At 37.8% G+C, this 25,163-nt stretch overlaps 5 protein-coding genes and 1 pseudogene across 8 annotated transcripts; 4 read left to right on the top strand and 2 right to left on the bottom strand.

Moving 5' to 3' along the window:
• The first annotated feature begins 29 nt into the window (after positions 1-29).
• LOC133835731 (zinc finger and SCAN domain-containing protein 23) lies at positions 30-2,101 on the top strand. Its single transcript, XM_062265781.1, has 5 exons — positions 30-426; positions 498-1,435; positions 1,490-1,624; positions 1,681-1,791; positions 1,858-2,101. Exons 1-5 carry the CDS (start codon positions 280-282, stop codon positions 2,003-2,005), a joined length of 1,479 nt encoding a protein of 492 aa, XP_062121765.1. The 5' UTR covers positions 30-279; the 3' UTR covers positions 2,006-2,101.
• On the bottom strand, positions 1,521-4,033 carry LOC133835729 (probable ribonuclease ZC3H12C). The gene has a single exon (XM_062265779.1). The coding sequence runs from the start codon at positions 3,878-3,880 to the stop codon at positions 2,210-2,212; it is 1,671 nt and encodes a 556-aa protein (XP_062121763.1). The 5' UTR covers positions 3,881-4,033; the 3' UTR covers positions 1,521-2,209.
• Positions 3,938-21,080, bottom strand: LOC133835741 (uncharacterized). Its single transcript, XM_062265791.1, has 2 exons — positions 21,002-21,080; positions 3,938-7,190 (listed from the first exon to the last, which is right to left on the bottom strand). Exons 1-2 carry the CDS (start codon positions 21,060-21,062, stop codon positions 7,045-7,047), a joined length of 207 nt encoding a protein of 68 aa, XP_062121775.1. The 5' UTR covers positions 21,063-21,080; the 3' UTR covers positions 3,938-7,044.
• Positions 8,148-10,729, top strand: LOC133835727 (protein I'm not dead yet 2-like; annotated as a pseudogene).
• LOC133835725 (protein I'm not dead yet 2-like) lies at positions 13,315-16,618 on the top strand. 4 transcript variants are annotated; one of them, XM_062265774.1, is made up of 13 exons: positions 13,315-13,478; positions 13,543-13,672; positions 13,730-13,846; positions 13,905-14,053; positions 14,581-14,695; positions 14,766-14,821; positions 14,918-15,001; positions 15,061-15,396; positions 15,665-15,759; positions 15,810-15,896; positions 15,956-16,149; positions 16,206-16,343; positions 16,396-16,618. In XM_062265774.1, exons 1-13 carry the CDS (start codon positions 13,471-13,473, stop codon positions 16,525-16,527), a joined length of 1,641 nt encoding a protein of 546 aa, XP_062121758.1. In that variant the 5' UTR covers positions 13,315-13,470; the 3' UTR covers positions 16,528-16,618. The 4 variants fall into 4 exon arrangements, with proteins under 4 accessions (XP_062121758.1, XP_062121759.1, XP_062121757.1 ...); XM_062265773.1 differs by having other exon boundaries at positions 13,316-13,478; positions 14,876-15,001; XM_062265775.1 differs by lacking the exon at positions 13,730-13,846 and having other exon boundaries at positions 14,876-15,001.
• LOC133835728 (protein I'm not dead yet 2-like) lies at positions 17,291-22,756 on the top strand. The gene is given in 16 exon segments (XM_062265777.1): positions 17,291-17,446; positions 17,510-17,639; positions 17,697-17,813; positions 17,878-18,026; positions 18,097-18,211; positions 18,279-18,334; positions 18,391-18,516; positions 18,581-18,916; positions 18,996-19,026; positions 19,028-19,091; positions 19,142-19,228; positions 19,288-19,481; positions 19,535-19,672; positions 19,732-20,085; positions 20,154-21,711; positions 22,500-22,756. Coding segments are annotated over 14 exon segments (1,674 nt in total). The 5' UTR covers positions 17,291-17,438; the 3' UTR covers positions 19,855-20,085; positions 20,154-21,711; positions 22,500-22,756.
• Positions 22,757-25,163: the final 2,407 nt, after the last annotated feature.

The following is a 25,163-nucleotide window of genomic DNA, read 5'->3' as shown; positions in this document are numbered from 1 at the left end:
ATTAGTAATGACATTTTAAAATCAAAAATAGCATAAATTTTTAATTTATACAGTTAAGTTAATTTTAATAGATAAGTGAAGAATGTGAATAAATACGATTTGCACGAAATTCCTAAAAATACCAGATGCAATGCCGCCATGGTCATCTTAATCGCTGCCATTCACAGAATACGCGAACATCTTGGTTTTTTTTGCCTTACATTTTTTGTAACATTTTTTGGCGTCGTCTAGCAATAAATAAAGCAATTGTGCATTTCTCGAGAAAATCAAAGTAAAAACATGCCGACGACAACAGAAGCAGCAACACAAAAGTGGATAGTGTGTCGTGTGTGCCTGCAGCAGCCCAAGGAAGCGATGGGGAGCATTTTCAATGACGACGCCTCTAAAGATTTGACCAACATGATTCTTGAATGCGGCGGCGTGCCCGTAAGTCAATATTATACTTAATACAAGTATACTATTCATATTAATAATGGATGTCTTATGTCTCTTGGCAGATCAAGAAGTTTGATCATTATCCAGATAAGATATGCGACAAGTGCTCGAAGAATCTACACATTGCATTTAAGTTTCGACGCATTTGCCAACGATCCTATAAACATCTTCGACAATTCATAGCTCCTGTTGTCGTGGAGCAGCAACAGCAGCAACAACTGGCCACAGAGGAGGATGCCCCCCATATCATGGATGTCAACAATGAGCCGGCCACCACAGAACTGGCTGAAGTCCTTGCCATGGCGGGTACGGATGAGCATGAGCACGAGGAGGAAATTGACTCCAAGGAACGCTTGGTGCACGTGAAGAGTGAACAAGTGGAGGAGGATGGCATCATCGAGGAACTGTACGATGTATACGAAGCGTACGAAGGAGATATTGTTACCGAGCAGCCCACCAACTATGAGGAAGCTCAAGGCGGTGACGAAGCTGGCGAAGAAGAAGCTGATTTGGGAGCCAATTCAATATCGGGACTTTCAGCAGACATTGAGTATCTCGAGCAATTGGAGCAGGATCAGCTAACTGAGAGTGCACACGAAGATGACATCGAAATGCAGCATACATCAGATGAGGAATTCCTACCGGTTAAAGCACGTAATACATCCAATGCAAGGGCTACGTCCGGCGTAGTGAGACGACGAATCAGCACGCGCAAAACCAACAACACTAGCAAAACGGCGGTGGCAAAGATAAAACGGGAGAGCAACTGCAATGTGACGACGACAAACATTATTCTTAATCCGGATGAAACGATCAGTTTTGGCGAAACGATTGTGCGCAAAGCGGCGGGCATCAAGACCAAAGGTGGCCACAAGATACTCGTGGGCGACAAGAAGGAGTTTAAGTATATTTGCGACATTTGCGGCAACATGTATCCATCGCAGAGTCGCCTCACCGAGCACATTAAAGTGCATTCCGGAGTCAAGCCACACGAGTGCGAGTAAGATTAAAATGCCCTACAATTTAAGCCTTATTTATAACATATATTTTGCAGAATCTGCGGACATTGCTTTGCCCAGGCGCAGCAGTTGGCGCGACACATGAATACGCATACGGGAAACCGGCCATACAAGTGCAGCTATTGTCCGGCGGCCTTTGCGGACTTGTCCACGCGCAATAAGCATCATCGGTGAGTAGTTGGAGTTGTAGTGAAATGGCAGCTATAAAAATCTTTCCTAATTTCAGTATTCACACTAATGAGCGTCCTTATGAATGCGATGTGTGCCACAAGACCTTCACCTACACTAACACACTGAAATTCCACAAGATGATACACACTGGCGAGAAGCCTCACGTGTAAGTGGCCTTATTTGCAAGTCCCTCTAAGGAATTGACTCTAACTTTCTCTATTACTTTTGGCAGCTGCGAGATTTGCGGCAAGGGCTTTCCCCAAGCGTACAAGCTGCGCAATCACAGAAGCACACATGATCGTCGTGTGGGCGTAGTCAGGGATAACGTGGATGTGATGTTGCCCTATGATACGGCGGCTACAGGTGGCCTGGAGCTGTAAACAACTAGGTTGCTTGTAAAGAAATAATACACATATACATACATCTACATATACAAAAGTAAATAAATTACAATACATAATTAAATAATAATAGTAGCTATTATATTGATGAACTTGAAAACTGTAACAAGAAATTGAAATAATTTACGGACGTATCTCAATCATAAGTTTTTTTGTCTGCTTTGCTTAGTTTAATTGATAAGTCTAATTATGTGGAAATAAATTAAGTATAGCCGCACAGATTGTCTTGGCATCCGTCTCATCGGGATACAGCTGAAGCACAGCGTGCACCTGATGCTGCGGAAACAGACTGCTCAAGTGATAGCGCAACAGACGTCGCTGCTCCTCGCGCGAAGCCTGCGTCGAGTGCAACTCTTCGTTGATGCGCGAATCCGAGGCAGACAGATGATGGGCCAAATTGTGGCCGACGGGCATCGATAATGACAGCGACAACTTGGCAGCCTGATGCTGATCTGTCAACGGTGCAGATGGCGTGCGCGTTAGATACTGGTGATGATAGCTGCTGTTGTTCATTGGTTGAGTTTGTTGCTGCTGCTGTTGTGGTGCACTGTAAGTGGGCACCAGCAGTCTGAAGGCGGAAGTTGGTGGTTGTGGAGCTGCCTGACGCTGCAGTTTCTTGTGACGATTGAGCTGCTGCGAAGACTCCGCCTCCAGCTCCAATTGGCTGTTGAAGGAATGACATAACTGCTGTTGTTGCTGCTGAGAGATTTCAACTGTATTCGACTTGGTGCGCGCAAGTGCCGCCAGTTTGGCGGTGTTGCTGTTGCCACTGACGCCGCTAATGGTGCTGCAATTGCTGCTTGTTGATTGTGGTCCACCTCCATTGCTGTTGCTGTGCAGCGGTGCACTGTGCGAGACTTGGAGTGGCAAACGCTGTAGCTGCAACGTAGTGGACTGATGACGAAACTTGCACTTCTGGCCATAGGTGCACTTCTTGCCGTACGGACACAATTGCTGCTGTGCATCGGGCATCTTTTGCTGCGCCTGGGTGCGCAGGAACATGTCTAGAGTGGGACCAGAGCGACCTAGCGGATCGTCGGGCGGCATAAATATGTCATCCACAAAAGAGTACATCAGTAGACGCTCTTGCACCACTTTGCGGAACTCGTTGCTCTCCAGAAGCAGATCACGATAGTTGTCGTTGGACACTACAATGCCATCGGTTTCCACAGCCAGCTTGAGGATGAAACGATCGTCGTAGCACGAGACACGCTTGCCATCCAAATGCCTCGAGGGCGTAAAGACCAGGACACGTTCCTGCTCAAGCTCATAGAGGAGCTCCTGCTCCGTAATGTTGTTGTTGGCCAACTCCTTGCGCCAGTTCGGCACAAAGGCTGTGACATGTCGATGGCCGCGCTGCCGAAACCACTCGACACAAATGCGAATGCCGCGGCAGCTGAAAACAGTGTTATTTCCGTGCGACAATGCCACATTGCTGCCATCGATGACAATGTGACGCAGTGATCCATAGAAGTTGTTGCTGCTGCTGTTGCTACTGCTACTGTTGTTGTTGTTGTTAGCGGGTGGTGGGCGGGGCGCATCTGCAGTCAACTTGATGAGCTCGGCGAGCAGCTCGTTTTGTTTAGCCTCTGAGCCAAGGCGCGTTAACGCCGTGTGTATCGATTGCTCGCTGTAGCCCAATTTCTGTGCGAATTCCAGATTCTTACGTTCCGTTGTGCTCAACTCATCATCATCGCTGCTTTCCTGTTGGTGCTGCTGCTGTTGTTGTTGTTGCGACGTCTGTGGCTTTCTAGCATACAACTTGTTGGCGCTTTGTTGTTGTTGCTGCTGTTGCTGTTGATGCTGTTGATGTTTTTGCTTCTCTGGCACTTCACAATCCATTTTAATGCGCATTTAGTTTTTTGAGCGTATGTTAAGCACTTTAACTTCTTATATTGCTGCACTGTCGCGTGCTTGTCTAAGATATTTTCTGTATTTTTTTTTTTTGCAATTTTTGCAACAAGTTCCGTCTTTTTACATTTTGTTTGTTGTTGCCAGACTCAGATATGTTATTAACATAACAGAAGAGTAACATTAACACTTGCCACTTGTTTTCGTTAGCTGTTATTAACAGTAACATATAGACAAACATTGATATTTGTATTTGAATTAAAAATTTGCCGATTAGAAAGTTATTTCAAAATGTTGTGCAAATACCCTTACAAGAATCTGTAATTATCGATTGCCAATCAAACACCAAAAGACCAATCGGCATTTTGACGTTGCCAGACCGTTGAGAATTTTGGCGCCCATTTTGAAGAGTGATTTAACGATTGAACTTTCAACATGCATAAACAGATTTTTATTGTGATGTACAATTAAATATATCGCATACAATTTTTGTAACAATTTGACTACAATGCGTATAGACTTATAACATTTAAGTGTTTCGGCTGTCTTCAACACTACAGTTCTCACTTTTAAAATAAAGTACACATTTCATTTTTTGTTTGTGGTTGTGTGTTGGTCCCTCTTTTCATGAAAAAAGAGTGCGCTGCATTCTAATTAAACTACTTGTTCAATACAAATATATATATATGTATATGTAGGTACATGCTATAGTGGTCACATCTATACGGGTTTATAGATTTTATTTGTAATAGAGTTAAATGCATAGAATACACACGTAATGCAAAGACAATAAAGTAATTCATTAATTTCGTTTCGTTTTCATTCGTTTTTGCCAACACATGTGGCAATTAGTGTGACACTGACATTAAAAAAGGAAACTATAAAAATGGACGTAAAGTTCGCAATGCCACGAGTACACGAGTACGATGTAAATTGGATATAGAGCAGCGCTTCGTACATAGCAAGTGTGAGTCTGTGTTTGTCAGTGTGAATGTCTGCTTACACGAGTATGACTAGGTGCGTATTTGTGCATGGTCCATTTCAAATTGCGAGATTCATTTTCACTTTGCACGCATCTACACTAAAATGCTCCTTCAAGGAAAGTGCTAAAGACTTATTCTCTGCCATGCTAGGTTCTTGTATTGTTGGCCTTGGGTGCTCAACTAATCTGCAACGCTTTTACATTATACACATTATACACAATATTCTTATTGCTGTCATTAAAGTTATTTTCTCTTTTTGTGGGTACTCAGTTTTATGTTAAATTTACTTCTTTATCGGGTAATTAGTAAAGTTCTTCATGTTGACATTTAGTTCTTATACTGCATTTTTACATCTTAGATTTTCAACAAAAAGTTCAACAACATTCGGTTAATATGCATTTTTAAAATTTAAAAACTTAAATTCAATTGACGAGAAAATCTACGTATTTGAATAAGAATTATAAATTTGTTGCTGGCCAATAGATTGGCAAACTGAATGAAAGCATTTCTGAAGAATACTTCATCTTTTGAATTCTGTAGTATATAAAGATTAATTGTGTTTACCTTAAGTTATTGTGGCTATGCTTGAACTGTTCTGTTCCCGTAATGCAATTGGATTCCGATGGCAGACAATTGATGAGACTTCATGATGCCCTACCAATTTGTCAGCCGATAATTTTTGGATGAGCAAACTTTGCCATTAATCAGTTGTTTAATTTTTAAAAGCATGCGACAGGATAACGCCTACATACTGCCTCATGTGTGTTTTCGGCTCTTCATCCAGCTTTCTGTTGTTTTTTCGTGTTGTCTGCTTTTAGGAACACAAACCTGTTTTAGGCCCGTTAAATATATATTGGGGTGTATGTGTGTGTGTGTATGTTCGAGATTGTATGTATGTGTGCACGATTCTACATAATATGTTAGGTTGCTAAGCTGATTAACATTTAGTCCGTTCTCGGATGCTGTTCGAGTGTGTTTGTGTTTACATTGGAATGTGAGCTCTTCCACTTGTGTGGAATACATTTATTTTCTATAGAAATTTAGGCGAAGTGCCTAACCTTTTTTTTTTGGTTTTGCCTTTTTGGATAGTGTGTTTTGCGGTCAAAGTACAAATCTTTAATGCAGCCATTGCCACTAATTTCATGTCAAGTTGATTTGACCATTGAATTCCCGTTGGTACACCTCGTTTTATTTTCAGACAATTGTTATGCGACGGTTTTTATTGTTTTCGTTTTCCTTTTGCCTTTTTCCCTTTTGTTCGTGTGCATTGCAACCAGTTTCCGTTACTGTTTTTATTATTATAGCCTCGAGCAACCGAAAAATTGAGAAAAAGAGAAAAAGTCACAAACTTTGTTCGTTTGTCTCTCACTGTCCCTGTGTTTGTGGGTCTGTTTGAATGTGGGGTGTCCTTTGGCTGGTTAAATGCTCCCATGATGTCAATACTTGAAATTGACAGCAGCATCAGGAATATCGACAGCCGGCAATCCGCATTGTAACTTGCAACTTGAAGGTCCACGCTGGATAATACATATGTATAAAACACATCAGTTTTGCATTTCAATTAGCGAATAAAATTAAATTCACTCCAATCTTTTTTTCTTGCCAAATTAATTTAAATTGAAACTTAAGTGTCGTTTGAATGCCAATGCAGAAAATATGAATTTTAATCGAATGCCAAATATTCAATTTTCTTCTTTCCGATCCACTGTGCATCATAAGCCACAATTACGTACTCCTGCGGGTATTTATTCTATTTTTGACGAGCTTCCTTAGACGTACTCGAAATCGAACTAAATCCAATAAGGATTCGCGTGCAGCGCACATAGCACATGGATAAGAATACGAATAACGTTTAAAAATCGCAAAATTGCACTATTTTACATCTCTATGTATATGTATATATTTGTGTGTGTGTGTGTGAGTACTTGTGTTTGTGTGTATGTGTTTAGTGTAAGCTGCAGGCAAATACTTATGGCTGCCAGCATGAAAACAAACCAGCTCCTCTTGCCCCTTCGCCCATTCTGGCCAACTAAATCGTCAACGTCAACATTGTTGCAGTCGCCGCGTTGTTGACATTTGACCTTGCAATGTTGCCACGCCACTTTTTCTACTTTTTCGGTGACTTTGTGTGTGTGTCAGTGTGTTTGTAGTTTTTGTACTATACTAAATTGAAGTGGGAACCCGTTAGGCGTTGATAAAATATTCACGCTTCTTGTGACATTTCTCATACGCAATGTAGCACAGGGCAATTGTAATGAGTACCAAAATCGTAATGCCCATTATAATGCTGACCAATATAATCTCGTCGTTGATGCTTTTGTAGGAGTGACCTGCGAAACAGAGAGAAAAGATAAGGAGAAAATGTTTTAGAAGTGCCATTGACAAATTGACTATAATTTCCTCCGTCCTTTCTAGAAGAGAGGGCTGCCAGGGGAATGTCGTCTGACCACAGCTGATGGCAGAGATTCTCTTTGGGATGTGTTTCTATTTCATGTTTTTTGTCAATACGAATTTCGGTTTGTTAAGTCTCATGCATATTCAAGTTGCTCGTTCCGACAAAAGCGTCATCAAAATGTACATATCCTGACAAATGTATTGTTATAAATATAAAAAATAGATGTGTATACACACACTCATACACCCTCTTACATACAAACAATAAAGGACCATCAACAACAATAAAATGCAAACATGACTCAAACATAAAAAACAGGAATATAAAAAAATAAATTACATTGAAATACGCATTTTGCTTTTATTGTAACAGATGTATCAAAGTTTAACGATTCCAATATTTATGATTACGATTATTTTCATTTTGAATAAAATTACAGCAGGTTAATGGATGAAATAATTTACCTTCTTCGAAGTGATTTATATAATCAAATTAAAGACCTAATTCTATTGTTTTGTGCGAGTTCATGATTTTAATTATCTGCTTTGATGATAAGCATTGAATATTATTCTTTAGTCCTTAACACTTATCGTATAATTGCGGTAGAAGCCTTTGGCAGAGTTCTGAATACCGTTTAGAGTATTTTGCTTTCAATTTATTTCATCTTTAAAGGCCGCTTGCCTTCGATTTCAATTTACCGATGGCGATTGTTGTTTTGTTTTGCCTTTATCGTGTTAATTGATTAGGAAAATAATCAATAGTAGAAAATCAAATATGCTTGTAGTTATTTTTAGCAAAAATTGCTTTTGTCAGAAAATTGACTAATTGAAATGCAAAGTTAAAGGCGGCGTTGAGAAAGCTAACAAAATAGTTATGTGTCAATAATGTTTTAAAAGTATTGGCAAGTTGTCACTTCTTAAAACTACACAAATATAAATTTAAATGAAACTTTTTTAAGAATTTACGGTTTCAAATGGGCGAGTATGTAGATCTAGCTTTAAACATAAACTTTGTCAAACCTTATCTTATTCATTGTCCATAGTGAAGGAAAGATTCCACCAGGCAAAAGCCTAAAGACATGTTGTGGCTTTCATTGGAAGGGTAAAGCTACGGTTTTAATACCGCTGGTAACTTTGCCAATTTTAATCTATGGCTTTATGAAGAAATCACCAGTAAGAATATCGATATAATTACTATAAGGTTTAACTAAATTTCAATTAATTGTATTTAAATAGGAGTACAAATGCATGTATCTCGTTGTTAATATGGCTATGTATTGGGATAACAGAATGTATTCCCCCTCTACTTAACATCAGTGTTTCCTATTGTATTTCTCCCGCTTCTGGGCATTTTGGTAAGTGAACTTTTTAGATCTACTATTCTCCTGATCGAAGTCTAAATTAAAGCTGTTCATTTAAAGAGCTCGGAGCTCGTTTGCAGCTTGTATTTTACAGATACGTTGGTAATGTTTCTGGGTGGACTTATTATGGCGCTGGCCATTGAATACTGCAATCTGCATCAACGCATTGCTTTGGGTACAATTCTAATTGTAGGATGCAGCCCCCGACGGTGAAATTACCATCTGTAAATGTTGTTATATTTCTATTACAATATTCATTCCATCAGCTTGCACTTCGGCTTAGTGATGGTCACCTGCTTTATATCGCTTTGGATTTCAAACTCGGCTGCCACGGCAATGATGTGTCCCATCGTAAAAGCTGTTCTCAATGAAATGGAAGGCGTAAGTTTAATCCATATCTTATGTTACTTAGAAGTGCTTACAATATTTTATCTAATGGCAGCAAAAAATTTTTGCCGTTTACATGACCCAAGAGGAAGAACCAGTTGAGGAGGGCGAGTAAGTAATTTGCGGGTTTTTTAAGCGTATTATTAACATGACCTTTAACTGTAATTAATCAGAAAACCTCATCCTTCAATTATATCGATGGCATTCTATTTTGGCATCGCTTATGCTGCAACAATCGGTGGCTGCGGCACACTCATTGGCACCGGCACAAATCTAACATTTAAGGGATTATACGAAACGTAAGATATTAAAATGTTACACTTAATCGTGGTGAGTTAATGCATTTTCATATCTTTCAGACGTTTTCCAAATTCAAAGGAAAAAGTAAATTTTCCCATTTTCATGGCTTATTCGATTCCCATTGTGGTGTTAGTCAACATTTTTTTACTCTACTTTTCCCTTCAACTAACCCACATGGGTTTTCTGAGACCAAATAGCAAGATCGGAGCTGAGGTGAAGAGTGGAACTGCAAATAAGGACTTAGTTAAGGCCGTTGTCATTCAGCGTTACAAGGAATTAGGCGCATGGACTTGCCACGAAATTCAAGTTGCAGTTATGTTTGTACTGATGATTCTATTACTGTTTACTCGGAGTCCAGGGTTCGCTCAGGGATGGGGTGATTTTCTTAATTACAAGTGAGCACGTTTTTTATTGTGTAACTTCAGGATTTCTTCCATTTGTATTTTCATGTTTCTTTATAGAGCTGTCGGCAGCTCCGCTCCAGTATTTTTACCAGTTGTTCTACTGTTTGCAATGCCCACTCAATACACATTTTTAAAGTATTGCTGTGGCTCTGGTAAGCTGATCAATCGTTTTGCAAAACTTAATTTTATCTTAGCACTATCATCAGCTCCATTCACTGGTCGTACCATGGATGCTTGCATCTCCTGGGTGTTCATACACAAGCATACCCCATGGGGTCTATGTTTTTTACTGGGTAAGCAAGCATTCAAACCGAAACTCTGTTCACACTTTTATTTTGAAATTGTCTTCTAATTTTAGGAGGTGGCTTCGCCATCGCTGAGGGTAGCAAGGTCAGTGGAATGGCCAAAATGTTGGGTGACTCCTTGTCTTTTGTATCCGCCTTACCAGACTTTATGGTGGTCGGACTTACACTGGTCGTTAGTCTCGTGTGCACAGCTTTCAGCTCCAATGTCGCCATCTGCAACATTCTCATACCCATCTTCTGTGAAATGGTAAGCATATTACCCCGTCCCTATGCTCCCTCTTTTATGAGTCAATTACTTCCGCAGGCACTCGCTATTAAGATGCATCCTTTGCTCCTTACATTGCCATCCATGTTGGCCATTAGCATGGCCTACCATCTGCCGGTCAGCACACCTCCGAATGCTATTATTTGTGGATATGCCGGCATAAAGACGAAATATTTGGTAAGTACTTCATATACATAGCTGCTCATTAGCAGGTGTTTTCCGTCTCGCTAATGCGATCACTTCTTTAGGCACTTGCTGGCATACTGCCGACTATATGGGCTCTAGTTTGCCTTTGGGTTAATGCCATGACTTGGGGATTGGTTATATATCCAGAAACCAAGAAATTCCCCTCGTGGGCCGATGAGGAATAAATTGTTCAACAGTATAACAAAATTCTATGTTTACAAAATATATTATAAATAAAGTATTCAGATTTGTTTGGTAATAACGTTATCAATCGCTTTGAAGTTGTTTCATGGTTTCATCGGATCCTTAAATATGTAACAAAGCTTTTACCTATTTTCTTATGTACGTATGTTAAATACTTACACAGCTTTGCTTTGCAAATAGCATGCTTATTATGCAGTTCATTTGGTCAGATGTTTGCTCTTTGGGTAATTTAACACGTAATCGATGAGACGTTTGACTCAAGAGCACATCTGGCAAATTAAAATCATGTTTACAGCAGCCGAAGCGTCGCCGTATTGTTTGCAAGTCAACGCCGAGGGATTCGTTAATTAGACGGATTGAATTACGTTGTTAACTTGAACTCGAGTCGCCTTTTAACGTTCTTATGGCTTATTGCTATCCGGCCTAATAAATTAAAAGCAAATGGCATGACGTTGCTGCTTATGTGTACATATTATTTAATGGTACGTTCATTAAATTTTTCAGTTGAAAACATATTGAAGAATACTTTTAAAGTAAAATGTAGAGATTTTTTAGTTATACCATTCCTAAAAGTATGCCACTTTTTTTATACTTCGAAATTTGTGCATAACTTTCCATTTACCATTTAATTTATTCAGCAAGTCTTTTCGTTTTTTTTAGACCATTTATTTTTAAACAAGTATAAAAGGGTCTATATAGTTATCGAAACATAAGAGTGTGGATCGAGATGAAGGGAATGTAATGCTTGTCCTTACGCCTTCATTATGAACACTTTGATCGTGGGAATTATCATATGATTAAATGGGTTGCTTTAATGTACCGACTCCTTTTAGAATTTTAATTCCTTTTTGTAAATTGATAAAATCTATTAAGTTCAAGTTATTAACTCAGCCTCGTGTATTAGAATATCAATTTATCTGGTCGACATAAATATAGATATATAAGTAAATTGAATTCAATATATAAATAAAAGCCTAGCAAGTAAGTAAAGGGTCTTTCATAGTCATAGCATGCCTGTAGCTTTGTTACTTTTTTTGTGAAACATTCACAACGTTATGCAAAAAGCCTAATAAGAAAGTTAAACTTTGCCAAACTATGTGAAAACGAAGACCTTAAATAAAAGACTAAAAAGAACAGTTAAGAATGTTGTAATCGAGTGGCCTCCACAATGGGACGCACAGAACTCAGTACTTCGCAACGAGCATGGAAATTCACACTGCTTAGTAAGAAAACAAAAGACGCTCGTAACATCTAGTATCTTTAGATACTATTGTAAAGCAGTACAAGTTGCAGCACAAATGCTTTAATGGCGACAATTTTGTTGTCAACAACACATTAATCCTCTCGTACTTTATGGTTGCGTTTGGCAAAAATGAATGAGCGAAAGAGAGAAGAAAAAATTAAAGTTCAAGTACTCTGCTTGCTGTGCCAAACAAGTGCAATTATAATTAAAAAATCCTCCATTCCATTTCACTTTATTTTTTTCATATTCATGTGCGCTTTTAAAGTCGTAGCCTTGAGACTCTTATAGTAAGGTTAAGTCTACCGTTTTTTATGTTTTCATTTCTGAATGTCAAATAATTTATTATGTGTCCAAAAAGTTGAACTGTCAAAACGAAAATCACAAAGTTGAGAAATCTATGCATAGTTTTTTACCACGCGGTATACTATATGCAAAAGCAAATACTCATATATTTATTGCAAATCACAAAATTCATCGCAAATATTGAAATCTAAATTAGAATTGCCATGCGAGAATTCTGACAAACACAGTGTGAATTATTTAGATTTACGAGCACAAGTAAGCGACCGTCGGATGAGGCAATTCGGGACGAGGGATGTTGGAATGGCGCCATTTTGTGTACAAAATATACACACATATTTTTAGGGCACGTGGCAGAGATTGCTTGTATTAAATTTCGTTTATTGTTTTCCCAATAATAGAGTCAATAAAGCTATTTGTATTATTATTATTATTATAATATATGAGGGCTAAGTGGGCTATATCTACCATAATAATAAGTTCCCTCCCAACTTGCTTATATTAAAGTCAAGTTGCGTCTCACTCTCTCGATGTGTGTCTGTCTGTCGACTGTCTGTCTGCTGAAGTCTCAAATGGTTTGTGGCGAGTATTGAAGAATTTCATAGAATTTACTGCGTGTTTTGCTTTGATTGAAGCAACACACAAGGATATATTTATGTACTTATGTATATGAATATATATAGTTAGGTAGATATATATATATATACATGAAACGGTACATAATATACAGTAATGCATATATACAACATTCGAGTTAAGCGGGACTACGTTATGAGTACAAAGATATATGTAAGTATATTCGAAAACGATATAGTCAACGCTCCAGCTACGTTGACAAAACACATTTTCCTCCTCCTGCCGGTTGCCTTTAAGCCAGGACAAAGCTTTAATTTCAATTTACTTCTCGAAGCTGTTGTGCTACGATGCGTTGCCTTGGCTTTAGCATGGGAGGTGTAAAAGGAAATTGTCAATTACGCAACTTCAAAGCGTGGTTGGTTTCAGTATCAGATATGCTTGGGGGCATTTTCACACAATCGGAGATTTCCTTCCAAAATATATTTTCGGAACTTAATGACAAAAAATTTTGAATATCTGGCAAGAACACTCAGTTTTCAGCTATATCATATTTAATTTCGATATTCCGAATTTATTAAGTAACCCATCATTTTGTCGAGTTACTAAAATCAAGCAAATATGAATATCACACAATTTCCATATGGTGTAAATTTGGAGTGTATTTAACTTATCTACTTTCTCGATAATGGCCGAGTATGTATAATTGAAAAGCTTTTGCAATAAACTATAATCAATTTGTTCAATTCTTTGGGTAAAGTGATGAGAAATTATCCCCCGCGAAATCTATGCGATCTTGCTGTAAATTTCATTGGAGAGGGAAACTTACAGTTCTTGTGCCATTGATAACGCTTCCGATTTTAATATACGGATTTCGGAGTAACCGACCTGTGAGTAGGCACTATTAAACAATATATAATATATAAAAAAATCGTATTATTATATAGGAATTAAAATGCATTTATTTAATTGTCAACATGGCCATCTTTTGGATTACGGAATGTGTGCCTTTATATATAACATCCCTCTTTCCAATCATTTTTTTGCCTTTGTTTGGAATTTTGGTGCGTTTAGGAAGTTGTGTAAACTAATAGACATATTGAAATTTATGGCATTTTCTAGTCATCCGAAACTACTTGTAGCTTGTTTTTCACAAACGCTTTGGTGATGTTTGTTGGTGGACTTATTCTAGCCTTAGCCATCGAATATTCTAATTTACACCACCGTATTGCATTGGGCACCATCTTATTGGTTGGTTGTAGTCCACGACGGTAAATATGTAATGATTAAATTAATCCTTAAAGGTACACTTGTTTTATACCTGCTATTCATAGGGTAAAAGGGTAAACTAATTTAAATATACAGGAAATGTATGCTACAGAGTATATTTTAGCGTCTAAAGCCTAGATTATATGTATGTATATATTATATATGTCCATTTGTCTGTACAAAAACCTAGATCGCAGACGCTATAAAAGGTAGAACTACATATATTTATTTTGACTTCACATTTTTATTTTGCATGCTCGTCAAGTTTAATTTAGATTTTAACAACGCCTAAAGCCATACAGCTAATAAAAGTTGCAGTATTTATGATTTCTGACCATTGATTGCAATCAGCTAGAAAGAAGTTGTTTAAAAAGTATAGTTTATATATACAATTTTAAGTATATATATATTTTTAGTATTATTAATTCAGTATATTTTAGAAGTACTACCGACTGGTTTGCTTTTATTAAAAAAAGGTAGCACGTATCTCACAGTCGAGCACACTCTTACATTTTTTGTTCTCTATTAGCTTGCTCTTCGGTCTGACTGTGGTCACATGTTTTTTATCAATGTGGATGTCGAACTCGGCATGTACTGCAATGATGTGCCCTATTGTTAAAGCCATATTAAACGAAATGGAAGCTGTGAGTGATACTTCTTTTCCCATTTGTTTGCTTTTGCTTCAATTATTTGTTTACCTTGTGAACTTTATAGCAAAAAATTTTTACAATATACATGACACAGGAGGAAGAACCAGTTGAGGAAGGCGAGTGAGTACCTTTAAGAGTAGTTTTTGCACTTGATAGTATTTAATTTGATGCCAGGCAACGTCATCCTTCAAAAATCGCGATGGCATTTTATTTTAGCACAGCATACGCTTCTTCAATTGGTGGCATTGGTACCCTTATTGGAACAGGAACAAATCTGACCTTTAAAGGTATATATGAAACGTAAGTTAATTTGTGTGCTCGACAATCCGGCAGATTTATTACAAAGTTTTGGTTTGCAGCCGTTTTCCAGATGCTAAAGAGAAAATAAATTTTCCCATATTCATGGCATATACAATCCCAATTGCGGTGGTTGCTAACATTCTGTTGCTATATCTTTCAATTCAATTAACTCACATGGCTCTATTTCGACCAAATAGCAAAACTGGCCAAGAAATTAAAAGCGCAACTTCCAATAAAGATATACTTTATGGTGTTATTAAAGACAACTATAAGGCACTGGGAAGGATGTCTTGTCATGAAATTCAGGTTGCATCCGTATTCACATTAATGGTTCTCTTGCTTTTCACAGGCAACCCTGGGTTTATGATGGGATGGTCCGATGCACTTCATCTCGAGTAATTAAATTTTTAATTATTTATTTTTTCACATACATATATTCTCGGCGTACCGGTAATTTGGTTGTTTTAGATTGAAAAAATCTTGATACGAAGCCATTATAATCCTAATGGTATTATAACCTTGTGCCTCCACAAATTAATTAATAGGTTGTCATCTCTGACCCCTTGAAGTATATACATTCATGAATAGCGTCAGTGGATCTCAGAAGACTATAAAGAGCCTAAAAATAAACTTTAACTAGTGTTTTATAATTTATTTTTTCAGCGATGTAAAAAGCTCATCTATCGTATTTTTAGCCGTTGTAATTTTGTTTGCCCTTCCCACTCAGTACACGTTTTTTAAGTATTGTTGTGGTTCAGGTAAGTTTAATAATCGGGATTTCAATTATATATTCATCTTGAGATTTTAGCTCCATTCACTGGCCGTGCCATGGATGCCTGCCTCTCATGGACGTTTATTCACAATAATATGCCTTGGGGACTCTGTTTCTTGATTGGTAAGTTTTAATTAAAATTGTTTTTTGAACTTCTTAAAATTCCAATTTGATTTTTATAGGTGGTGGCTTTGCTCTTGCAGAAGGAAGTAAGGTCAGTGGCATGGCCAAAATGTTGGGCCAGTCGATGGCATTCATTGAATCAACTCCAAGAGACGTGGTGATAGGAGTAACAATTGTGATAGCAATTGCTTGTACCACCTTTAGCTCCAACATGGCTGTTTGTAACATACTGACACCCGTCTTCTGTGAAATGGTATTCTCATCTCAAATCCCAACAAGAAAACTTATTAAAACGCCCTCACATACCAGGCATTAGCCGTTAAGATCCATCCATTGCTTTTGACCTTACCATCCACGCTAGCCATGAGCTTTGCCTATCTTCTGCCAGTTAGCACACCTCCCAATGCTATTGTCTGTGGTTATGCCAATATCAAAACAAAATATATGGCAAGTACTAACGCCTTATATTATTATAATAATAAACGTGGTTCTTCTCCAGGCGGTGGCCGGAATATTGCCTACTCTTTTGGGCATTGTTCTTCTGTGGATTAATGCTGTGACTTGGGGTGCTGTCATATTTCCAGACACTAAGGATTTTCCAGATTGGGCAAAAGAAGCGAGACTATTTTAAAAAAGTTTCATATTTACGTACATAAACCAGCAATGTTTGTATCATTATCATGATAAGTGTAATAAATTGCTCTTCGAAATTCAGATGCAAAAAAAAATTTAATGGGTATGTTAAGTAAGTAGAGGGAATGTAGGAAGAACTTTTAACACTACAGAATTATAATCAACAAGTAAGAAAGTTACAGTCGAGTGTGCTCGACTGTGAGATACCCGCTACCCATTTTGAATAAAAGCAACTTTTTGCGGTATTTTTTATAAATATACAAAAATACAAATATACTAAAAATATACCAAACGGTATATTTGTTATATCGATATAGTTATATCGACATTCAAAATATACCATAGACGGCACAATATAACAGATTGTCGGCCAAAGCAACTAAGACCCCTAATAACAAGCATAATTTTAAAGCTAGAGCTGCGAATTTCGGTGTATACAATAATAACTATAGTATTTGATTGCGATCAGATAAAAATTGTGGAAGGTGCAAAAACGCCAACTTACTAGGGTTCTGAGTTGCTTTGGCCGACAATCTGTTATATTGTGCCGTCTATGGTATATTTTGAATGCGGTACTATATCGATATAACAAATATACCGTTTGGTACATTTTTAGTATTTTTATAGTATTTTCGATATATATTGAAAATAATACAGGTATATTTTGCTATTATTCAAAATGGGTTACGGGTATCGAGCACACTCGACTGTAGCTTTCTTACTTGTTTTATCTTGAAGTTATTTTGAGAATAGTACATGTTTCGAAAATATGAGAAATCTTAGTAGTCCAATATAAATGTAACATACACCAAAAATATTCTGTTTTGACGTTTATCATTTCATTTATAATTTTCTTGTTTGTTTAAAATTTAAAGTTTGATTTATTGATTTATTTTTTGGTGGCTTGTGATGGACGAGTATGTATAACTAAAAGCTTTTGCGATGAACTATAATAAATTTATTCTAATCTGTGTGTAAAGCAATAAGAAGTTACCGCCTTCAAAGAGTATGCTTTCATGCTGCAATTTTCATTGGAGAGGAAAAATTTCAATTCTTGCACCCTTGATAACTCTGCCGATTTTAATCCATGGACTTCAGCATAACCGATCTGTGAGTAATAACCATCGGTAAAATTAGAACATAAAAAAATACTTGATTATTCAATAGGAGTTTAAATGCATTTATTTAATTGTCGTGATGGCCATATATTGGATAACAGAATGCCTACCTCTATATGTTACATCTCTATTTCCTATAATTTTTTTGCCTCTGTTTGGAATCTTGGTGAGTTCAGAAAGTTATCTAAAGCTCAGTCTCTAAACTAATTGAAATTTCTGATACTTTCTAGTCATCAGAAAGAACTTGCAGCTTGTTTTTCACAAATACTTTGGTGATGTTTATAGGTGGACTGGTTTTGGCTCTGGCTATAGAATATTCTAATTTGCACAAACGTATTGCTCTGGGTACCATTTTATTAGTTGGTTGCAGTCCTCGACGGTAAATACATATATACTATATATGCATACAATCATAAGTCGAGTATTTTTGTCATATTTAATCTATTTAGATTGCACTTTGGCCTGATTATTGTCACTAGTTTTTTATCTATGTGGATATCCAATTCAGCATGTACGGCAATGATGTGTCCTATTGTAAAAGCCATTTTAAACGAAATGGAAGCAGTGAGTGATTATTCTTTTCTGATCTTCTATTTCTGCTGCAGTTATATGAACTTCTATTTACTTGTAGCAAAAGATTTTTACAGTATACATGACACAAGAGGAGGAGCCAGTTGAGGAAGGCGAGTGAGTACTTTCAAGATTTGTCTTTATCGTATTGCTATTATTTGATTTGATACCAGGCCTCGTCATCCCTCCAAAATCTCGATGGCATTTTATTTTGGCACCGCATATGCTTCCTCAATTGGCGGCGTTGGTACTCTGATTGGGACGGGAACAAATCTGACATTTAAGGGCATTTATGAAACGTAAGTCAATACACAGTCTAGACAAACCCAACTAACGAATACAACTTAATATTATATATTGCAGACGTTTCCCCGATTCTAAAGAAGAAATCGATTTTCCGATATTCATGGCTTATGCGGTACCCATTACAGTAGTTGTTAATGTTTTGATGCTTTACATTTCCCTGCAATTAACTCACATGGCTCTATTTCGGCCAAATAGCAAGACCGGCCAGGAAGTCAAGGCTGCAACTGCAAATAAGGACTTGCTCCACAGCGTAGTCAAAGAAAACTATAAGGCGCTGGGAAAAATGACGTGTCATGAAGTTCAGGTCGCATCCGTGTTCGCATTAATGGTTGTCCTGCTCTTCACTGTAAAGCCTGGTTTTATGACTGGATGGGGCGAGGCTCTTGATCTTCAGTAATTTCATATTTTGTTAATTATTTATTTCTTACTTTCTTGATTAGAGAAGTTTGACTTTAAAAACATTTAATTTTAGAGCCGTTGAGAGTTCGGCTATCGTCTTTTTTATCTGTTGTGATTTTGTTTGCCCTTCCCACTCAGTACACGTTCTTTAAGTATTGTTGTGGTTCAGGTAAGTTTAATAATCGGGATTTCAATTATATATTCATCTCGAGACTCTAGCTCCATTCACTGGCCGTGCCATGGATGCCTGCCTCTCATGGACGTTTATTCACAATAATATGCCTTGGGGACTCTGTTTCTTGATTGGTAAGTTTTAATTAAAATTGTTTTCACTTTTTTAAATTCCACTTTGGTTTTTTTTTTAGGTGGTGGCTTTGCTCTTGCAGAAGGAAGTAAGGTCAGCGGCATGGCCAAAATGTTGGGCGAGTCTATGTCATTCATTCAAGCGTTTCCAAGAGACGTGGTGATAGGAGTGACAATCGTAATGGGAATAGCTTGCACCGCTTTCAGCTCGAACGTAGCTGTGTGTAACATACTCACACCTGTCTTCTGCGAAATGGTAATATCAATTAAAATCCAGATGACAAAAATTTCTATAACTCCCGATTACAGGCATTAGCCGTTAAGATTCATCCATTGCTTCTGACTCTACCAGCAACGCTAGCCATGAGCTTTGCCTATCATCTGCCGGTCAGCACACCTCCCAATGCGATTATCAGTGGTTATGGTAATATCAAAACAAAATATATGGTAAGCAATTGCAGATTGTCAAATATATCTCAAATAATATAGTATGAATTTTTCTTCAGGCAGTGGCTGGAATATTGCCCACTTTGTGGGGTATTATTCTGCCGTGGGTCAATGCTGTGACTTGGGGTATGGTTGTATTTCCCGAAAGCAAAAGTTTTCCTGATTGGGCAAAGGATGCGTAATTACAATCATTTTTTAAAAATTATGGGTTGGCCAGAATTGAATACAATATGACATTATAACTAAAATCCGAGTTAATCAATTGTTAAGGGAATCCATTAGTCGAACACTATACACTTGCTCAATCGGATGTTGTATGCTCATTTTATGCTGCCTCTCTCGACAATAAGCTTACTTTAATAAGTTATCGTCTTCTTTCTGCCACTTCGCTTGGAATTAGTCTCGCTTGGCAGGTGGTCTTTTATGGGGATTTTCGGCACAATTTGGTATTGTCAAATGTGTATATATTTCTTATTTGCAGGATCACAATACATAATTTACGCACAATTTGTGGCAATCAAAAACTATGATAAACCTCAAGAAAGGAACTAAAAACACAGTCACAGCCGTCAGGCTGCTGCTTTGGCTCACAACAAAAACGGATAAGTTTAAGTAAGTGTGGCTGTTGGATGGGCGTCATTGTAGGGGCGTTCATGAGGGTATAAACTCACTTAGGGGCATTTTGAGCCAAAGGAAACAAAACTTTATGCAAACACAGCAAAAAGCCGGCTGCCAGCAGCATCTCAATGCTGGGCACTTTGGCGACCGCACAACCTTCAGTCATTCACTCAAATACGTAATATATGCGTGCTTTGTGGACGCTTACGAGTTGGTTATATGACGCTCTGGAGTTTATTTTTATGTTTCGTCTAGTTCTGAATCTGAAAATCCATTTCCGTCTACGGGTAAATGATACCAAGTCCACAAAAGGCACATAAAGCGTACCCAAATCCCATATGCAGAGAAACACCCTGTAATATTCATTTGGACAGTCGTACACACAAACACATACAAACGTACTTGCATGAACGCGAAACGCAAAGAAACTGAAATGTAATAAAAACACGTCTCGGGTAGTCTCAAAAATACAATATAAAAAATAAAGAAAAACATGTAAGGCGCTGATTACTCTGAAGCAGGCGACATCAATACTAGGAGTATATAAACGAGAGAGAGCGCGAATGATAACGTGATAAAAATAAAGGTAAATGCAGAACGTTGCTAACAAGTGATTATTATGACTTATTTAAAGAACAATGCGAATAATATCGCATCCAGTTATTTACAGTGTCGTTTCTTTTTACAGTTCTGCAAAAGTGCGTTACGTACCACTGTAATAATTGTTATCCGAATAACCGTATTTTCCTGCTGTCCTACCGCCGCCAGCCATCTTGTATGATTGCTTTGTACCGTTGCTGCGTGTGGATAATTTGGCTTCCTGATAATCTTGTTGTTGCGCCAACACGATAAAATACTTAAGGTGGTTGTTATTTATGTAGCACTGTTCGTTTTCTTCGCCGTTTCGCAGTTCGCTGTAAAGTATAAGACCAAAACATACTTCTGTCAACAAACAAAATTTAACAATCTCTCACAAAATGGGACTCACACAGTCTCACGAGCTGAAGAGTGTGTAACATGTGTGTGCTTGTGTGTGTGTTTGTGTGCGAGTTCAATTAGAAAACATAAAATCATAACACAAAATGTTAACGAACGACAAACAGCGAAAGGCGCAACGTCACGTTACGTATACGCAACGGCAGCCGTGTTTTAATTACACCATACACTCAGCGTGTGTATTACACACACACAAGCACACTCTCAATCACACACTGATTACAAGCTTGTCGTGTAATTATGCATATAATTAATATGCATGTACCTACTTAATATTAACAAAATTGCTGGCACTTTGAGCGTAAAATCAGCTGAGACGAGAACAGGACATAAACAGAAAATGGACCAGCTGCCTCAGCAGCCATAGCAACAGCAACAACAACTACAACTACAACAATAAATTCTGTTCAATTAGAGTAATTAGTGTAAGTAGGGTCGTACGTCTACAAATTTGTGTGCTTCAAATTGTTTACCTCAAGTCTTGTGGACGGATTCAACGTGCAAGCTTATAAAGCAATTTTGTGAATTGCATTCTGACTGCACTTCATTTGAGCCGGCATTTATTCACATGCCTGCAGGGTGGCAAGCTTAATGAGTGGCAGCAGCCTTGCTGTGCACTTTGAAATTGCATTTCCACAATGTATTCCCCGCGCCGTGTCTCAACATATTGCCGCATATGTGGCAAGTAGGGTGGCAGTCAATCAAATGGGAGAACTGCCTCAGAAGTTGAACAGTTGCTAACCTGTTAGTATGGCATATTGACCTGACTAGCTTGTAAATGTTCTCACTTGCCTTATGCTAATCAATGCGGTAAAATGATTTCTGGCCACGCGAATGGCGTGTGAAGTGGCTTTGGCAATGAAAGTTATAAACCCCTCAATTAAATGTGGCAACTGTTAAGTTTGGAATAAGCCTCTTATTGGTTTCAAAGTTTTACAAAGTTTGTGTTGGGGTGGTATGTTGCTCAATAAATCACAACGTGAAAGTTTTGCTATGAGAATTAATTGCCACCATTACTTATTGTTAGAATGAACTGTTGAGAAACAACACACTTGCTTAGTAGAAACATCTTTAAAATTTGATTTCAGTATGCGTTGAGAGTTCTTTAAGCACCTAGCTGACCAAGCGAGCGCACTTTAAGAGGGAACAAATTTGAATTTATCGAAAAGTTTATACTTCAAAATAATTTACAAATTTTGCACGTATTTTTCAGCAAACTCAATTATACGCACACAGAGCTAAATCTTCCTGTTGCACTTTGATGTATTTATATTGAATCGAGCGACAACAAATTTTAATAAAACTTTGTCCTCTAGCAACCAAACTGTGAAGGGGATCGAAAAGCAGTTGACAGCATTCTCGAGAATTATTGAGTGTCAATATAATAACATCACAACATTCCGTTCGAAACAATAAAAAATTCCTTGCAAAAACCTCTTCAAAAATGAAAAAACAAAAAAAAATTTAAAAGTATTATGCTTTGAAAATGAATGTATATAGCGTTGTTCATAAATTTAATTGATACTCCAAATCATTGTTGGGATAAAACACACGAATTGCATCCACAAACTTTGATATAAACATTAACAAAAGTTTTTAGCATGCGTGTCACATAAGATGAGTAGAATGCCAGGGCTGCGTTCTCTGACAGCTGTGCTATTTGCTGGGCCAAGGCTCGCGCTCGCGGTGCACACATGATAGTCATCAGTGGGTTCAATCTGCTCCACTTAGTAGCCTTCGCCCACCAGTCCTTGGGGCCACTCAAACGACGCAGCCCCGACCCGGACACGAAGCAACCGCAGTTCAAATGAATGTGCGAATCTCTTGGCGGATACAAAAAAAAAAACTAAATAAAAAGAAACGAAACGAAAACAAGAAACAAATGGTCTGCTTTGGCTTTAGCATCTGTAGGTGAGAGTGTCTGAATGTCCCACCTGATGGTAATTGAGGTTGAGGTTGAGGAGTGCGTGATCTGCAGCCAGTATTACCACATGTTGAACAGGAGTAACACTCATACACTCAGGAAAAAACAAAAATACTTGTGCTTATGAGTGCTTCCGCCAGAGATATGCCGACAGTGGTCAATGGTCTTCCACTTGCTCTCGACTTTCTTCTTCCATACAACGCCCAAGTGATGTACCGCAAAAAAAGTAAAAACAAGTGAGAATGCCCTTTTTCAAGAGTGCTCGACTAAAACGTACCACACACTCCTAGCTTTTCATTTGTATACTATTGTGACAGCACTAACTATAATGGCGAATAAATAATAGTTGCTTAACCAAATTTCATACAATGTCAGTCATTAATTTGCTTGTGGTTCAGGTGTCCGATATACCCAATTTTCCCTTCAACTCCCCTATACAGGGTATACAAAAAAAGTAAAAACAAGTGGGAATGCCCTTTTTCAAGTGTGCTCGACTAAAACGTACCACACACTTGTAGCTTTTCATTTGTATACTATTGTGACAGCACTAACTATAATGGCGAATAAATAATAGTTGCTTGACCACATTTCATACAATGTCAGTCATTAATTTGCACGTGGTTCAGGTGTCTGATATACCCAATTTTCCCTTCAACTTCGCTTTGCAGGGTATAAAAATAGGAAAATACTAAAATTGTCGCCTCTTGTTTTGTTTCTATTGGGCATGAAGTGTGTGTGTTTGTGTATGTGCGTGTGTTTGTATAAGAGTGAGTGTCTCAATGTATGTGTCTGTTATCTGTGTCGGTGTGGCATCAACAACATCCTTTTCCGAACCCAGCGTATCCACATCTACAGACACATCCATTTTGGATGGGCATGATGGCATTTGCGCACGAGTGGCCCATTGTCTAAATTATTTCTATGACGAAAATTTTCCATTTTCCGTTGAATTTGCGTGCTTGGTGCCCGGAACTTGTAGCAGAGAGTAACGGGCACGGCAACGGTAACCTCCTCCAAATGCCACTGACATGCAAAAACAATGCATCAATTTGAAGACGCACGTTTCCCCTCATGTTTGTCGTCCGCAGTGATTCCTTTTGATTGCCCCAATTGTGAGTCAAGTCAGTTCCACACGGCGGCAGCCACAGCAACAGCGACAGCCACAGCGACAGCCACAGCGACAGCCACAATAATGGCCAACAACACTTACTCCTACATTTTGTGTGAGTGTGAATATATTTGTGCAAGGTTAATTGAAGTGTTAATGGTTTCTCTGTTTATAAATCGATTTTATTTTATAGCTATTTTAATTGCCAAGTCGTAAAAAGGCAAACGAAATGAATATAATTGTGGCATAAAATTGCTTATTTATATTTATTAAAGCCTCTCTTTCGCTGTTTATCAGTCCGAGTGATAGTTTTACATAATAAATCATTCAGTTGTCAACCTGCATATTCAAATATAATTAATGTTTGCGGCAAACCGTCCGGATACCTCACCTTTGACTTGCTCCTCAAACTAATCCCAACTCACAGAATCATAAGCATGATAAGCTCTTTTATAGTCCCAGACGCTCTTTGCACATCCATTTAAATATCAACGAGTATACACTATGTGTGCTAATCTGCTGTATACACATGCTTTCAACTGTCAGTTAGGATTTGTGTCAGTTTTAAGGACTAAGGTATTTATTAATTGTTCGACGGTGTAAAAGCTGTCAGTCAAAACAACAACTTAAACCCCTTTTCAGTTATTTATGCTTATGCAAAGCTTTAACAATTCATACTCAAACAACCTAATAAACTCGTAAATGTAATCGCAGCTTTAATGTATTCCATTAAATCTAAAAAGTAGATATTAATCTTATATAATAAATGTAACTAAAACACCAAAAGGAATATTAAATGGATCTTATTTTTAGCAAATACTTATATTGTGTATACTCACGAAACG

Source organism: Drosophila sulfurigaster, chromosome 2R, assembly GCF_023558435.1.
Source record: "Drosophila sulfurigaster albostrigata strain 15112-1811.04 chromosome 2R, ASM2355843v2, whole genome shotgun sequence".
Taxonomy (NCBI): Eukaryota; Metazoa; Arthropoda; class Insecta; order Diptera; family Drosophilidae; genus Drosophila; species Drosophila sulfurigaster.
Note: the sequence above shows the minus strand (reverse complement) of the source record. Positions and strands in the feature narration are given on the sequence as shown.